Below are 18536 nucleotides of genomic sequence, written 5' to 3'. Positions count from 1 at the left end.
GGGAGTATCGGATCTCCATTTAACCCATAGAATCTAGGTTGGGCATGAGGCTAGATCTGCCTCAGTCAAGCCAATCGCGATGAAGGCTAGCTTGAACAAAATGTTGATGGAGCTTCCGTTATCCACCAATATTCGGGAGACCATCTTGTTAGCTATTTGGGCATCAATGACCAGAGGATCATGATGCAGGAAGTGGACGTTTCGGGCATCGTCTTCCATGAAGGTGATGTGGAGCTCATCAACTTCGGGCGTTGGGCCAGTGCTTTGACCAAGGCTCATACCTCTTGGCCGTGGTCAAGCTCGCTGAGGTAGCACTTTGATCATTCCAAGATGGTCCCCCCAGATGTGGCTCGCCCAAGATGGTGGCTACATGACCATCTACTCGCGGGGCGTGGTTCTGGAAGGATAGGGCATCTCGAGTCTGGGTACCTGCACAGTTGGGACCCCTTGAGGGATCTGTGCCCTAAGCCTATCGCATATCCTCCCTAGAAAGGCTGGTACGCTCCAGGTGCACCCGGGATTGTGAATTGTACGGGAACGGTTGGCACTCCCGGAACACCCACGGGCATCCTAACCCACTAATGGAGATGTCCCAGTTTGATCAAATTCTCGATTTCATCCTTTAGCTGACGACACTCTTCGGTCGTGTGGCCCACCTCATGATATGCGCACCTCTTGCTGGTGTCCCTCGAGTTCTTTCCCCCTTTGAACATGGGGGAGGGTTTTCGGTAGTGAACCGTCCTCTCCGTGGCCAAGTATATGTTTTTCCTAGTATCCACTAAATTGGTGTACTCTGAATACTGGGGCTGGTAGCCCTTCTTGCCCCTCTTAGAGTGCTTAGACCGGTTCTGTCCTTTCCCTGATCTCTCTCCTCCAGGAGGGGTTTACGCTTGCCTCAGTCCCTCCCATCTGGGACAGCTGGGCCCCACCGGGAGCAACACTGTGTCCGACTGGTGCCATCCCATACCCGGACAATGGGGTGGACAAGGCCGGGGCATACCCGGAGGACACAGGGCCATAGACTGTTGGGGCTGCAAAAGTCATTCTGGGAGCACCCGTCGATCCTTGCGCTATCGGGGGTGTTAGATACTGAGGGGCCGGATATTGCATTCCATACCTCGGAAAGGTCTGGGAACTTGGCTGGGGAGCTATTTTCCATCTGAATGCCTGGATTCGGGCTTCCTCCCAGTTGATAAAGCCTTGTGCCCTCCTTATGAATTCTTCGAGGGTGGCCGCCTTACTGCGCTGCATGTCGTCCCGGAGGGGGGACCCGGCGCGGATCCCGAACTGCGGGGCCACCAAGCGCTGCCCATCGTCCACCTTTGTTTTGGAGGCTTCCTCCGTGAAGCGCTAGATATAGGCTCTCAGAGTCTCCGTAGGGAGCTGTTTGATGTTTGCGAGGGCGCCAATTTGCATATCCATCCTCATGGCGGCCACAAACTATTTGCGGAACGCCGACTGTAGTCCGGACGAGGACTGGATGGATCCCGACTTGAGCCTCTTCCACCATTCCTCCGCAGGTCCATCTAAAGTAATTGAAAAGCAGAGGCACTTGCCGTTGTCGCAGATGTGGGCTACAGTTATTAACCGATTGTAACGCAATAGATGATCTCTGGAATCTGTGTTCCCGGTATAGGCAGGTAGGTTCGGCATCTTGAACCCCTTGGGGAGCACCACATCCAGGATGTGTTTGGCACAGGGTTCCTTTTCCTCTTCTTCGGAATCGAAACTTGCTCCCTCCTGCTTATGGACCAGGCGATCTGTGACCTTTTTTAAGGCGGCCAGTTGTTCCATGAACTGTCTGGCCATATCATCATCAAGGGGAACCCTCTCGTTCCTCTTGTCGTTGAGATTGTTTCTCAGATCACCCCCTCAGGGGAAAATTTTTTCCTTGCGGGCCCGCTCCTTTCGAGCGTTCAGCCCGTCGCACAGGTCTACCCGAGACGTGTCATCCTCAGAGCTAAGGGAGTCTGGCTCGTCAGCATGCTGGCATCCTCGGTGATTTTTATTCACTGAGGCGCTGGGGTGGAAAACCTATTCTCGTCCAGTCTGGGGACAGCCCGGGGCTTGGTACCTTGCGGGTGCATCCTTTGCGGATTGATCGGGTGATCCTGTCCTGAGACGGGACACACCTTCTCTCTCCTAGGGAGTGGCCCTGGGTTTGGGCCATGTTTTCTTGACGGGAGGAGTTTTCCTCCAGGGGTTTGCTTTTCCCTCGGGGTTGGTCGCCTTGGCCTTCCCTTTTTCTTGATCCGGGTTAGGTGGGCCGTGTTCGAGATCTTGTCCCGAAGGAGGGATCGGCCTCGCATTTTTTGGCACGTTGGCCTTTACTTGCGGGGCAGATGGCTGTGTTCATGGAGCTGGAACAACTGGAGGGTTGGCCGCCAATCCTTGGGCGGCAATGAAATCTTGTAGGGCCAGGAGGGATTCTTGCATCTGGCGAGTGGCTTCTTTCTGTTCAGCTATCCTGGCCTCTTGGTCCAAGACTTGTTGCCTTAGTTTTGTCACCTCCGAGTCCTCCTGGTTGGGGTTTACTTCTTCACGGATCGTCGGATCCTCAGCTTCATGATCATGGTATTCCCCCTCATTTCCCTCTTCCTCGTAATCCACCCCATCTTCATAGTTCTGTGATTTGTTAGGCTGGGGCATTTGATAAGGTGTATCCCCAGGTTGATTAAGAGGAAGAGGTTGACTGGGCAGTGGCTCTCCATTGCCTTGTTCTTGGTGAGCAGGGTCGAAAGTGGTGTGCCTTGTGTTCACCATTATTATAGATATTTGATATCTTTTTTTCCAAAAAGCTTTCCTCTGCTCTCAATGAAATCCCCAAAATGTTTACCGAGTTTTTCGAAAACTATAATTATGAAAGATAAGAGAGCCTATGAAGAAAGGATTTAGGAGTTGCAAACAAGGTTTTTATGTGGTTGGGGCATTAATGAGCCTTATTCCACGATTCATTTGTATTAGAGCTTAGAGAGCTTTTAACAATGGTCTTTTCTGGAAATTTGAGCAGAGTAATTGCTTACTCAAGAAGAAATTAGATCCTTTTCCCAGCGCATAACTGTTCATATTTATAGGCAGTTGAGTGCACTGGGTTTGGGCCAGACTAATCCGGGCCCAATAAGGGTATAAGCACTATTTGATCTTTGATTGAGGCTTAATACAAAGGATTTTAATATAAAAAATGCATTAATCAGGGCCCATTGGGCCAGCCTAAGCGTAACCACACTACAAGACTAACGACAACATGCTGCTTCAGTCTGGGTCGCATGGGCTTCGAGGGAGATCCAAGGGACAGGATCTGTCAGAGTAGTGGCAGTACAGTTCTAAACCGACAGCGTACATTCCGTATGTAACCTCTTCTGCAGGTTAGTTATGGGGACACAACTCCACATTTCTCGGGGTGATGTTAGTATCGGGGACAACTTATCACGCTCAACCTGGTCACCTGGTTCGGGTTCGTTTACTAAAATCCTTCTTAATTTACCAGGATCCTAGTTCGTTTACTAGGACCCGGGTTCATCCATCACCATCCCGGTCTAATTTTGGGCTTGGGGGAGATGATATCTTCATTGCATCCCAGGAAGCATCAGACGAAAGATCCGGGAATATGCAACATGCCGACGTCATGGTCCAAGCTTCTATTCTGGGACAACATTTGGGCTTTACCGATACTTGGGCTGCCAAAGTTCAATCCATCCTCATTTATTGGGCCTGATCTGGGCCTCAGATCCCTTCAGGGTGGCCCATGGACTCAGAATGCAGTTCTGTGAATGTTGGGGAGAAACGGGGATAACACTTACCTAATGCTTAGGAAGTTTGAAACCTTTGGTAAGTTTCAAGACTTCGAAGTTAAGGCTGGGAAGCAATTAGGCAAGACTCTTAAAAACATTTTGAGCAGATCGAGGTGGTGAATATTTGGATTTGGAATTCAAAGATTTCATGCTGGAGCATGGTATTCTATCTCAACTCACAACGCCTAGAATGCCAAAGCAAAATGGTGTTTCAGAAAGAAGAAACAGGACCTTGTTGGACATGGTTAGGTCTATGTTAAGTTATTCTTCACTTCCTCTCTCATTCTGGGGATATGCACTTCAAACAACAACTTACATTTTGACTGTAGTCCCATCTAAGACCATAAGAAAAACACTACAAGAACTATGGAATGGTAACAAACTTAGTTTGCACCATTTTTGCATTTGGGGCTGTCTTGCTCATGTTTTTAGACCTAAATCAGAGAAACTTGATTCGATGTCTGAAGTATGCATTTTCATGGGCTATGCTCCAGAAATAAGAGGTGGTTAATTCTATAGTCCCAAGGACCAAAAATTATTTGTTTCAACAAATGTGACCTTCCTTGAACACGACTATAGAATAACTATAAACCTCGAAGCAAGGTAGTTTTGGAGGAACTCGTAGTTGATAAGATTCCATCACCTTCTTCATCATCATTAAATGATAAATGAAAAATCGAGGAAACCACTATTCCTGAAAAAGGAAACCCCAGTGCAACATCGTAGTGGGAGGCATTAGAATTCCTGACACCAAGTGGAATAAGGACGTTAAAGGAAGATCAATTATCAGCCTGATAGTGCTACTGTATCTCCATGAGGGGAAAAGGCCAAACTAGTGCCCAAATGCTAGTTGTGATTGAGGAAATAGAGGAAAGAATCTTCGAAGTCGAAGATGAGATTTGATCCAAGAATGGGAGAAGACAGAGCTGACCTTGGCCCAATAAAGAAGCTCGAAGACATACAACTCGATGACAAAGACACCACTAAAGTGGTGAAAATAGGGAAGAACCTCACCAATGAAGCGAGATAGAAATTAATCCTTTTCCTGAGAGATAATAAAGATGTTTTTGCATGGTCTCATTCAGATATGATTGTTATTAATCCCAACATAATAACCCATGCACTAAACATAGACAAGAACTCCCCCCCCCCCCCCCCTGAAGCAACAAAGAACAAGGCTCCTTGATGACGAAAGGAATCAAGCCCTAGAAGAGAGATCGACAAATTGAAAGCAAATCGCTTCATAAGAGATGCATTTCACCCTTATTGGATAGCCAATTTGGTCTTAGTCCCGAAGCCAAATGGAAAATGGTGAACAACTTGATGACGAAAGGAAGCAAGCCCTAAAAGAGAGGTCGACAGATTGAAAGCAAATCACTTCATAAGAGATGCATTTCACCCTTATTGGATAGCCAGTTTGGTCTTAGTCCCGAAGCCAAATGGCAAATGGTGAACTTGCATTGATTACTCAGACCTAAATAAGGCATGCACGAAGGATTGCTTTTCGCTGCCTCGAATCGATAAGCTCGTAGAAGCAAGGTCAGGTCACGACTCATGTCATTCATGGATGATTACTCTGGATATAACCAAATAGCAATGCATGCTCGTGACCTAGACCACACCAACTTTATGACGAATAAGGGGCTATATTGTTACAATGTGATGCCATTCAAACTTAAAAATGGAGGAGCAACGTATCAGAGGTTGGTAAATCGTATACTCACCGAACATATAGGAAATAACATGGAAGTGTATGTGGATATGCTCATAAAATCCAAACAGAATAATAAGCATGAAGACGACCTAATAGAATGTTTCACTATACTTCAAAAGTTTAACATGAGACTTAACCCACAAAAATGCTCATTTGGGGTATCGTCAGGAAAGTTTATAGGATTCATAGTGAACGCTCATCGAAGCAAACACAGATAAGATCAAGGCCTTAATAGATATGCCTTCATCTCGAAAGCATAAAGATGTCCAGAGTTTAACTGGACGAATGACGGCCTTAAACAGATTCATTTTGAAATCCACCGACAAATTCCTACCTTTCTTTAACCTTTTGAGAGGGGGAAAGAAGTTCAAGTGGGCGGAGGAGTGTGAGCTTTCATTTGATTCCCTTAAGAAACACCTTACCGAGCCTCCAATCTTATCTAAAATAGTGTTGGGAGAAGTACTACACTTATACCTCACCACGGCCGAGCATGCAATCAGTGCTGCATTAGTCAGGGAGGAAAAAAAAGTACAAAGACCGATTTACTATATCAATAAAAAACTCTTAGGGGTTGAGTCGTGGTATCCTCTAATGGAAAAGCTCGCATTATTCCTAGTGCATGTGTCTTGAAAGTTGCGAACTTATTTCTAGGCACACCCAATACATGTGCTGACTGATAAGCCATTAAGACCAATATTGTCAAAACCAGAGGCATCCAGTCGACTATTGAAATGGGCAGTAGAGCTCGGGAAATTTTAGATCACATATAACTTGAGAACGACAATAAAGGACCAGGCCCTGGATGATTTCATAGTAGAATGCACAGGGATATCCAACGAAAAGGTCATAACTCTAACTCGATAGCCATGGAGACTTTATGTTGACAGGTCCTCCAATGAAAATGGATCGGGGGCATGAATTATACTAATATCCGCATCAGAACATAGGTTTCATTCAGTGTTGAGATTTAAATTCAAAGCATTCAACAACGAGGCAGAATATGAAGCACTACTAGCAAGATTATGAGTGGCTTTCGAGCTGACACTACAACAATTTTTAGTATATATTACATTAAACAATAGCATATATTTAGAAGTGCTATTATTGGTGGGGAATTAAAAAGACGCGGAACATATTTTGGCGCCATATGAATAAACCTCAGGCGCCAAAATGAATTTTTTATTTTATTCTCATCTGCCAAATTCCCTAAATCTAAGTTACCCGAAAGATTTCTCTCAGCCTCCATCTCTCACTCTCGTCTCGTCTCTCCGCCCTCTCCGCCTCACGAAGTCTCACTCTTGTCTCGTCTCTCCGCCCTCTCCGCCTCACGAAGTCTCTCTCTTGTCTCGTCTCTCCGCCTCACGAAGTCTTCTCAACTCATCTCTGCCTCACGAAGTCAACTTTTCTGTCAGTCATCTGCCTTGGTGGTGTCGAGCGATCCTGACTCTAACGATTCGCAGAAAAAGTTGAAAATTGGTGTCGTTTTGTCGGAAGGCCAGGCACCTGGAGGGCACAATGTCATTTCTGGAATTTTTGGTGAGAATTTTTTGTTATCATAATTCATTTTCTTGCAGTTAATAGTGTCCAGTATGGTTGAGTTCATTCATTCTATGCTTCCTGGTAGATTACTTGCAGGAGCGTGCTAAAGGCAGCGTATTGTACGGTTTCAGGGGATGTCCAGCTGGAATCATGAAGGGCAAGTATGTGGAACTTACACCAGAATATATTTACCCGTACAGAAACCAGGTGAGAGTTTGGACTATGGTTTGGTTTTGTCATTTATGCAGTGGAGGTCCATGATCATGTGTAAAGATAGCTGCTTCTGAGTGTTCTAATTTGCTCAGAAGATATAGCGCATCCATTCTATTCTAGTGATTTATACAAAATTCATACATGCGGCTGCTGGCATTTTAACCAAGATATTGTATTTGATTGGAGAAAATTTTCTTTTATCAGGGTGGTTTTGATATGATATGTAGTGGAAGAGATAAGATTGAAACTCCAGAGCAGGTGACTTTTTTTTCTTTCTTCACAGTTTCATGTTAAGTTTTATTGACACATTAAGTTCATAATAAATTGTTTAAATGGATTTTCCTTTTAGTTTCAACAAGCTGCAGATACTGCCGCGAAGCTTGATCTGGATGGACTTCTTGTTATTGGTGGGGATGACTCAAACACAAATGCCTGCCTCCTTGCTGAGAATTTCAAGTATATAACTAATTTTTTTCTTTCTAGAAAAATCTTGCTTGGCAGATGGAACTGTTGCCTGTATTTGTCTTCATATGTCATTCATGTAATCCATGGATCCATATATTTTTTAGGTGCTTGTATCAGTGTATGGGACCCATCCAAATAGAATTTAGGGATTCTTTATCTAATAGTTCGACAGGGTTACAGGAGTCTTGCCTTTAACGCTGTTTCGTTGGTTTGTTTAACACAGTTTGGTTTTTTTTCTTTTGTTCAACCAGGGGAAAGAATTTGAAAACTCAGGTGATTGGGTGTCCAAAAACCATTGATGGTGACTTGAAATGCAAAGAAGTCCCAATAAGTTTTGGGTTTGATACTGCTTGCAAGGTGACTGCAACTTAAAGAAATTTTTTATTACTTGAACCCTTAAATTTCTTTGTGGTCCTTTCCATATATCGTGTAGGAAATTTTGGAGCAGCAATCTTTATTTTTTAGCAGATACGAACTTGAACCCCACTAGCTTGAAAATTTTATCCATGTACCTGATGATAATTTTATTTGTTGAAGCATTTTTTTTTCACTGCCACTGGGTTATATTTATATTCCTAGAATCATCTTATTTACTTACTAATTCATTATGGTCATGAACTTATGAATTTACTTTAAGCATCAACCTTTACATGTTAAGAGAAGGAACTTCTCATAGAAAATTGTTTGCAGATCAGTTGGCTAATTGTTGTGTGGGCCATCAACTATAACTAGCAAGAAAGTTTGGTGATGCTGTGTTTGATGAAATAAAGTATATTATTCAATGTACCTTGTCCTGCTTAAAAAACTAATTAGGTGTTAAAGTTATTATTCTAACAGGTTTATTTCCTGAGAAATTAAAAATAAAATACTTCATTGGATCATGTATATAATACTGACTTGATTAACCTAAGTCTGGTTCTGCCTGATTTTCCTTGGCATGAATAGCGTGACACTTTCTATGATATGCAACTAACAGATACACTGAAGGAAACTAATAATAATGTGATGCACTTCATTTTATTAAGATATATGCAGAAATGATTGGAAATGTCATGATAGATGCTAGATCAACTGGAAAATATTATCACTGTAAGTATGCTGGTTGAAAGTCATGGAACATGTAGTGATTTAGCTTTTAGATTACATTTTAACCCATCTTATCTTTTGATTTGCACTCTACTGTGCTTAACGAAATTTAATTGTCAACTACAGTTGAGCGGCTTATGGGGCATGCAACTTCACACATAACACTTGAATATGCTTTGCAAACTCATCCAAACATTACAATTGTTGGAGAAAAGGTACCTTTGAATGACTTGTCTTGCCTTGTATAGCTGCTCGATTAAAATTTATACAAATGCAGTTGCACATAGATGTTATGGTATGTAGACAAGGTACAATGTCTTGATATGGAACACAATTTGAAAAGTTAATTTTGTTTAGTCGGTTCTATTTTTAGAATCAGTATCGTTATGTTAAAGGTGTGTCCACATTGGGTTCGAACTATTAGTATTGACAGTATGCATTACTAAGTTACTGTGACCTTAAAATCTATTTTTGATGATTGGTCAATCTTGTAAAATGTCTCCATTTACTGTGACATGGTGCAAACCTGCTTTGCAGCTATCCACCATTTGAAAGAAAAATTATGAGACCTTGGTATTTCCTATTCATGGAGATATTTAAGATTTCTGTACCGCATTGAAACTTTTTTTGTTAAGAAAAATTCGTTGTTTGTAGATGAACCTGAAGTACTGTAATAGAGCTCTTTAAAAATATAATCTCATCAGGTATTTATCCTGTGCAGGTTGCTGAAAAGAAGTTGACACTGAAAAATGTTACAGATTACATTGTTGATATAATCTCCAAATGTGCCGAACTTGGTTATAACTATGGTGTCATACTTATTCCTGAAGGTCTAATTGATTTCATTCCAGAGGTAAAATTCTTGATCATATTGCTTTGTAAATTTATTCTTCATTTTTTGTTTGTATATATTTTGACCCACATTACAGTCAATTGACATGTACTTTTTTGTAACTTTTGCAATTTGCAGGTGCAACAACTTATCGCCGAACTGAATGAAATTCTGGCCCATGAGGCTGTCAATGAAGATGGGCAATGGAAAAAGAAACTTGCTGATCAATCATTACAGCTTTTTGAATTTTTACCTTCAGCAATCCAAGAGAAGTTGATGCTTGAAAGAGATCCTCATGGAAATGTTCAGGTATGTGCTATACATTACATTCAACTATTTCATTAGTACTGTTCTGGATATATTATGTAGTATTGTTCATGTACAGTTATTTTCATTTGGTTGCCAAAATAGAGATAGAGAAGATGCTTATTCAAATGGTTGAAACTGAATTGGAGAAAAGGAGTCAAGCAGGTGCATACAAAGGTGGATTCCAAGGACAGTCTCACTTTTTCAGGTATTTAATGTCTTTAGCCTAAATTAATTGAGAAAGTATATTAGATGTTCTTTTTATTCACTTTAATTTAATGCATGTCCTTTTTTTGAGCTAAAGGACTTCTGTATATATTAAATATATCCATAAAGATAATTCTATTATTTATGGATAGATATACTAAGTACCTAACTTCAGTTACATACTAAATATATTACTTTTTATAGTGGGTCTGTCTAAATTTACATATTGCTATAAAATTTGAAATTGGGACATGAATTATATGAAACTTAAAATCTAGCCATTTTTCTGAAAGCCCCAAATAGCTATCATTAATTTGAGTCGCAAGTTCCAGTTATCAATGTCGCATGGCATTTTAATTTAGCTCATTGAGTTTGAGGATTTGCTTGGAAGATCTTGTTGACAACCTTGACTCATACCAATGGGCACAATTGTCTCGTAGCTTTACCACACATTATTAGAAATATAAATTTGTTAGAAAAGTAATGAAGCTTTAAAATTGCTGGAATGTGGACGTTAAAATCACCCTTGCTATCTTTCAATGTGCAGGTATGAAGGAAGATGTGGCCTGCCAACTAATTTTGATTCTACCTATTGTTATGCATTGGGTTATGCTGCAGGAGCTCTCCTTCAAAGTGGGAAAACTGGATTGATATCATCGGTTTGTGTCTTATTTTCCCCTATCCCCTTCATTTTTACCCTTTTTCTAATAGTTTCTTTCTAGTATGTTCTTATTTCCAGTTATTTTATATTTTGTTATCCTGAGAATAAATTTCTTGTAGTTCAATAACTGGGTTGTTTTCTCTTTATTGTTTCCTGCCTCATTATACAGGTGGGGAATTTGGCTGCTCCAGTTGAAGAATGGACCGTTAGTGGGACAGCTTTAACTGCACTAATGGACGTGGAGAGAAGACATGGTACTACTGTAACCTTTATTTATGCATTTAGACAGTAATTATCATCCATCAAAGTTCTCTGCCATCTGTAAATAAAAGTTTGCAAGGATAATTTTGGACAAATATTTGAAAATTTCTATCCTAACTCAGTAAAAAGCATGAAATAAGGAATTCATATAAGTATAACACCAAAGACACCACCTTAAGTGAGTATAAGTATTGAAAACTTTTTTTTGAAATCTAGACACAACTATTATTAACAGTTGAGAACCATAAGAAACAGAATCCCCACAGCAAGGTGAAAATAAACATGAGCTAAAACAGATAATATGTGCATTTTTCCATCTTGCTTTTTCGAGTCCTTATTTACACATTTCAAATTTTCCATATTGATTTCCCTCAGAACAATCCAAATGTGTTCTCCCCGCTATAAGTCATGTAAAGAAAACCATCTTCATCCTTGTTTTCCTCATAAATAGCAGACATCATGGCAGCAGTAGGTGGCAAAATGTTTTTTACAAATATAAATATGGCCTTCTCAGCACTGAGCTTTATTCTCTTTCGAACCACATAAACAAACTGCCCATCAGTCAGATCAGCCAGAACCAAATACTTCTTCTTGTCAATGTCTGGTATGTCACTTCTCTCTGCCTTCTCGACAATAACCAGAATTCTGTCTGGATATTTTTCCCTGATACGAGCAGCTTCAGCCTGCCTTCTCTCAAGGTGGTGTTCCAGCTTGAAGGAACTTTTGGCCATGGAGAAATTAAATTCTCTCTCTTACTGGATCTCTCCCGTTCCCAATTCAGAATTCTAGCAGTGACACTAAAACAGAGAATCTAGGGATTGAGAGGATGAAATGAGAGAGAAACAATCTCGCTCTCGCAGTAGCAGCTTTTCGAGTATATTTGTCTGTATAAGTATTGAAAACTTAACCATTAATAAAGAAACTTAAAGCCCAATCAAGAAAGAGGACTCCTCAAAATTTATCAAATATTTCATATCTCAACTTAAAAGTCACATGTCTAAGGAAAAGAACTAAGTAAAACAAAGAAAATTGGGTTTCCTGCTTGGGCCACTAAGTTCTCGGATTGACAACTTTAGTTTAACTCTGAATATGATTCTTGCTGCAGTGGTTTATAATATTTGGAGGAATAGGAATAGATGCATTTTTGATGGGTTTTCACTATCAGCTTATTGTATAGCCAAAGAGATTATTACTTTAGTTAAATATAGATTGTATATGGTTCATAGCAGGAAAGATGTCCCTCATCTGAAGCTTTTCTTAAGAAAGCTTCAAATGTATGTAATGTGAGGGTGGGTTCTTGATTGGATTGTATTGGTTCTGTTTGGGCAGTTTGCCTTTCTGTTTGGGCTGTAATAGCTTTTGGGGAATGTGGGTCCTTGTGTGTTTTTCTTGACCCTGTTTTTATTTTTGTTGCCTTTTGGGGAACTGAGGCATTTATAAAGGGATCTCATATTTTCATCTCAGCTAGGTTTGGTTCATTTGGCTATTTTTTCACTTTCAAGGTATTCATTATTGTAGAGAAAATGCTCAAGATAGAACAAACTTTCATGGATTTATCATTTCCCTTATTTGTATTGATAATAAATATGATTTTTTTCATCCTTTTAAATTGGAATACAAACTGTTTTTGGTTTTTTGTTCTTTCTATGTGTGTTGTGTCTGCTTTTCTTTTTATTGTTGGTTTTATTTCAAACTGTTGCATTATTGTTGGCCTTTGCTATTAGTTTTTCTGCTGCTTTTGCTGCCTCTTGTCATTGTATTTAAGATTTTTGTTGTTCTTTTTATTTTGTGAGCTCTAGTTTCCAAGGACTCTATAGTGGGTTTGGATAGTTTCTTGGTTGTAAGAGTTGTAATTTTTTTTAATGATGACTCCTAATTAAAGGTCGAATGATGTTGATAGTTTATTAATTGGTATGTAATTTTGCTTTCATTTTAGTGGCTTCATTGGATTTCAAATTGGAGGGAACTTTATTTGCAGCAGTTTGCAAGAGGTATGTTTTCTTTTATTTTTGTTAAAATACTTTGCAAATGTTAGAGGAGTTTGAATATCTTAGATATTCATCCATAGTGAAGTAGGTTCTGAGATTATTATTATTGTGTGCTGCAGTGATAACGAAAGGTTGAGAACTTGTGTGTATTAGTGAAGTAGGTTCTGAGAAATTTGTGTGCTGTGGCGAGATAAGGAAGAAAACTTGTGTGTTGTTTGAATATTTTGAATTGATAATGATTGATGGTTGATTAATAAATATGGCCGGAATGTTTTCTGATTTTCTGTTAGTTATTTGATGTATATCTAATAAACTTCAAAAGATTAGTATCCCTTTTGTATACACCTATAAAAGATTAGAGGATCAATATTATTACCCTATATTAATTATCCATTTTCTTAAACCTCTGTAAACATGAAAGATTTAATGTAATATGCTTCATAAGATGTAATGTAATAACCAATATTCATGAGTTCATGAGTAGGTGACAAGCCAAAAACATCAAACAGTGCAAATAAATCTTCTAAAGTACCTGTATACGTAGTTTATCAACTTCAATCATTAACAGAGATCCTAAATTCCCAGTGAGAATTTCCAAAGCATCCACATACTTTGCTTGTTGCTCCAATATAGAAATGTATACCATCATAGCTGCACTAATTCAAGGTTTTAGCATATAATCAATTGACAAGAGAACAAAAAAAAAAAAAATTGGTGATATATTAATAAAGAGAATATTAAAGCATGTATGTATGGGAGAAGATGATATATAAAATTGTTTTAGTACAATATCGTTGTATGAATATACACAGATCAAGCTAGCTAGCTAGCTCTAGTCTTCCCGTTCACACATAAAATTGGGAATTTGTTTTTTGTCTGTTCTAGCAGCTAGTGCCTTTTGTGTTTAATTAAAGAACAATTGTTAATTTATTAAAAAAAAAGAGAACAAGAATTCATGCCTATAATGTCTGAAGTGATTAGGGCACTCCCTAGAGGTTCTTATGACATGGAAAATTATGATGAGCAAGAATTCATGCCTATAATGTCTGAAATTACTGAATCTAGGTTATATAATGTAGTGGAAGATGAACAATATGTTAGAGATGATTGTGAGGGTATATTAGTTTGATTATTGTTGTGTTTTTTGTAAATTGTAGAAGATGTTGCACTTGACATTTAAAGTTGTAATCAATGGAAATTTCAGTTTATACTTCAGCTCATTAATTGGTTGTTTCTTATTTGTGTATTTTTAGCGAAGAACTCTTGAAAACATATGTCTTTTATTTATTTACTTAGTTTTTGCTGGCAGTGGCTAGACTGTAATACGGATGATTTCCCATCATCTCTTTGTAATACAATCTGGTTTCTTATAATAAAAAATAAATCTTAATAAATACCTAACATCATACACTCAACATCATAGCAGCCAAATAGCAGAAAAAAGAATAGTACCATAAATCAACAAAAACGATTGAATTTAATTCAGCGATAAATTCTAGATCAGTTCTCAACACAAACACCTAAACTTGCAAGAATTAGCTGACCAATTAGCAGTAGACATCAAAACTGCCAAAGCCCTCAAGCTTAAACTGCTGGTACATATTCTTCTCTATTTTTCGTAAAAGCAATGTATGATCTCCCTCATTCTACAACTATTTCGTTGATCAATAAATGCTGTGTTTGTGTCCTAGGTAGGCATGTTCATTCCTCAAATACATATTGTTGGATACATGCATATATGGACTTTGTGTTGAAAACATATACCCACAAATACAAATACTTTACATTTATAGCACATTCCTAAAGGTGTTTGATATAACATTTATTACTGTTTCTCTCTATCTTTCGGGAAGTTGAAAACAATATCTTCTATCAATAGCAATGGAGTTTTGTTTTTCTTATTTTTGGAAGGCTCCCAAACATAGTTTTTTCCTTTCTTATAAGCTGCAATTTATAGTATCCAAGCATGTTTCTATTTTTTTAAACCAAAATCATGTCTGTTCCAGACTTTCAGGGTGCAAAAAAATAATTATGTTACCAAGCAAGAAGGCCTAAAAAGTGCAGTCATTTGAAAATAGTTTAAGCTGGAATGTGTATGAAAACAAACATTCAAAAACAAAACAAAATTATACATGCATGATAGCAACCAAATAAAGAAATGATACGCTTCTATAAAATATTGAACAGTTAACAGAAAAGTTGCCAAAATAAAAGTCTTAACCAAGCCTACCCAAAAGAGTGTTCTGAACCTTTGAATCATTATCAACCACCTCTTGTTCCTCTTCAATTTCTTCATCATAATTTTCATCGTCAAATACAGATGCAGTAAGCTTCAAAGTAGCCAATGAATTAGAAATGTATGCCTTTTTGGGCAAAAGATAGTCCTCCTCAGTGGCCGCTTGAACCTCTGGTCCTTCATATTGCTCATCAAAGTCTTCATAATCAACAACATCTTCAGCCTTCTCATCATAATCTATGTGTGAGAGAAACACAATGAACATAATCAGAAAGTTTGACAAAATGAAATGAGCTAAACCATAGACTTTAGAAAACATATTATTTATACATTATTTTATTTTGTTTAATAAGAACTAGACCCTACTATTGTCAAAGACAAAATATAAAGGAGATGAAAAGTCCACTGAAATCCAAATAACAAAAAATGCTCAATCTCTTGAAAAACCAAAAATACAATTCCTGAATTCTTTTTAAACAAATCACTGAGATGCCTACTTTAGCCCAAATAATATCAATCTCTTTTTCAATATTAAAAAATTTATCTTGTCCCTTTCTAAGCACAATGACCAACAAATAGCCATCACAGCAGAATCCCACAGCTACTTTCTATTTTCGTTACCCACTCCTAAAAATTGAAACTTAACAAATTTACAGAGTACTGTAAAGTAATCCAAAAAGCCTCCAAATATAAATAGCTTTACATTTATCCACAATCTTTCAGAAAAAGGCAATGAATAAATAAATGATTGACTGTCTCATTGCTGGTTTTGTGCAAAACACCAGCTCTGAGACAGAGCAGAATGATCCTTTCCAATAGACATAGTGAGTTCCATTCATGTAGAAAGTAAACAGCTAAAATCTTAGAATGTAAAGTTGTCCTTTAAAAGTACTTCCTCAATTTCACAATCGTCCCAAAATCCAAGTCTTTCTTCTATTTCTACCTTAACCCTCACCTGAATATGCTGATAACTCTATAAAATAGAGTTATTTTACCACTTTTTATGTGCTAATTGTTGCTTAATTCTTGAGTTTTTAAGTGATTTATTAAGTTTTTAAGTAATTTTGAATTTAGTAGTCTTATCATGATTTTATATACTTTTGTGTGTTTTTATAAGTATTTTGTTGTAAAATGTTGTAGTTAATTATTTGAATTATTATTGTTAAGTTAGTGGTAAAAAAATGTTGTATTATTGAACTTAAATGTAAAATATAAATTAAATTATAATTAATATTTTCAAAGAATTAAATTGATTTATTTTATAGTTGAAAATATTGTATTATGATTTATTTTATATTTATTTTGTAGGGAAATTTATGACATTTTGCTCTTGAAAAGAAAGAAAAATAAAGGAATTGTGGTATTTTTAAGGAAGGAAAGGAAGAAAAGAATGGCATTTTTAAAAAGCCATAAGAAGGCCCAAGCCTCCAAAGCTCCAACCTTGCTTCAGCCATCAACAAGCCGCCAGCTGTCCATACAGATGCATCAATAATGCCTCAACCTTCAAGCAGCAAGTTGAAGAGATCCTCTTCATATGCATCCTCCATTCCAAGCAGCCGAAGCAGCTCCTGAAGACCTCTCCACACCGCCTGGCACACCAAATCAACCCAGCTGTTCCACTCCTTTGGGCCCAATTTGCCAGCTTCGGCCCAGTTCCTCTTCAACCAGCAAGTCTCCACCACATAGCTCACGGCCCAACACCATCTCAGCTATCCCCAAATGCCAACACAGCCACAAAAAAATGCCAAAAATCATGTTTTTTTCCTTCCCAATATTTTTCACTCAAATATCAATTCACTCTTCCCTATTTTTCTTACCTAAATAAACATTCCTAATTCATTTTTTTACCCTAGCTTTTCACTAATCTTTTACCCAACCAAACATTTCATCTTTCCAATACTCTTACACTTACTCTATTTATCCTACCACTTCCCAACACAATTAAATTAATCAATTTATTTACTTTAATTTAATTAATTTAATCTCCACATTTTGCCTATAAATAGAGTCTTGTAAGACCATTTGGGGAGCTCTTCTTCATCTTTTCAACCTCTTCTACACTTCATATTTTTCTCTCTTCTTTTCACTATTTTCTCTACCATTTTCATCTTTTGAAGAGCATGTCAAGTATATTATTTTGTAATTTTTATTTCAATCTAGTTATGAGCTTCTAATCTTTTTTCAAGATTATTAAGATGATGATGAAGCAAAATGTAACTAGATAGTATTTTTTGTTGTATGTTGATTTCCCATGTGTACAACATTGTTTATGGATTTTTCTATCAAAGATATGCATTTTTCATCTAGTGTTGATTGTTAAAGCATATTACTCTTAGTTCTTCATTATGCAAAAATATGATATTCTTTGATTAAATGTTTTTCATTAAATTGTTCACATCTAATTCTTAGAGCATATATATCATATTTTGCCTAAACATAATCTCTTTGATTTTTTGTAGTTTCATTAGGTTGTAACACAACTAATGCTTAGAAATTATATCTTATATAAGTGAAGAAAAATCTTACTTTTTTTAAAGTAACTTGTGCTTGAATAGAAAATATATTTTGAAAAAATATATAGTGTGATTTATTTCAACTATATCTAAACTTGGGAATCAATATACTTATAAATACTATTGAACTTGCATTTTGTGGATTCTAATATCTTAATAATCTTATTTTACATATCTCATTTGAAAACCATTTTTCTATTTAATCTTAAATCTTTTTATTACTTGTCTTTTATTTTTCTAAAACAAAATCTCATCAAATATTTGGAACTAGGTTAGAATATTCTTGCTTTGTTTGAAATAGTTTCTTTTGATGTTAGTCAACTCCCATGGGTTCGACCTCGTACTTACATGAACATTATATTCTGAAACGATTCATGCACTTGCGAGTTTAAATATTAAAACACCCTCTTTTAGGATCAACATATGCAAATATTGTACAGTGAAGAATCATGTTGCTTCTAGGTTCTCCAAGCAAGAGTTTTCTATGACAGCTATTGTGATGTAATACTAGTGATCTACTTATGGGTTCAAATCAAACCATTACACTAAAGAAACTGAGAAATGCCAGGGTCCTCCAAAAGTATAAAGAAACTCTTCAAGAGGAGTATAGCAATTTGGCATTCTATACTTGTCAGATATACACTTATAGGAACCAAAAATTCTACAAAGAAGTACATAGGATATGTAAAGCTACCTCACATATATATATATATATATATTCTCT

The 18536-nt window shown here is 37.6% G+C and overlaps 2 protein-coding genes across 2 annotated transcripts; one reads left to right on the top strand and one right to left on the bottom strand.

Annotated features, from left to right (window-relative positions):
* Positions 1–5354: 5354 nt before the first annotated feature.
* Positions 5355–11106, top strand: LOC133815082 (pyrophosphate--fructose 6-phosphate 1-phosphotransferase subunit beta-like). The gene is made up of 13 exons (XM_062247968.1): positions 5355–5494; positions 6902–7041; positions 7130–7251; positions 7462–7515; positions 7607–7713; positions 7974–8079; positions 8748–8811; positions 8935–9023; positions 9530–9661; positions 9779–9948; positions 10038–10154; positions 10701–10812; positions 10984–11106. The coding sequence occupies exons 1-13, from the start codon at positions 5355–5357 to the stop codon at positions 11104–11106; spliced, it is 1476 nt and encodes a 491-aa protein (XP_062103952.1).
* A 303-nt stretch (positions 11107–11409) lies between these two features.
* On the bottom strand, positions 11410–11942 carry LOC133818883 (autophagy-related protein 8C-like). The gene has a single exon (XM_062251985.1). The coding sequence runs from the start codon at positions 11804–11806 to the stop codon at positions 11447–11449; it is 360 nt and encodes a 119-aa protein (XP_062107969.1). The 5' UTR covers positions 11807–11942; the 3' UTR covers positions 11410–11446.
* Positions 11943–18536: the final 6594 nt, after the last annotated feature.

Source organism: Humulus lupulus, chromosome 2, assembly GCF_963169125.1.
Source record: "Humulus lupulus chromosome 2, drHumLupu1.1, whole genome shotgun sequence".
Lineage (NCBI taxonomy): Eukaryota > Viridiplantae > Streptophyta > Magnoliopsida > Rosales > Cannabaceae > Humulus > Humulus lupulus.
The sequence above is the reverse complement of the archived record's forward strand: the minus strand, read 5'-3'. Positions and strand labels throughout refer to the sequence as shown.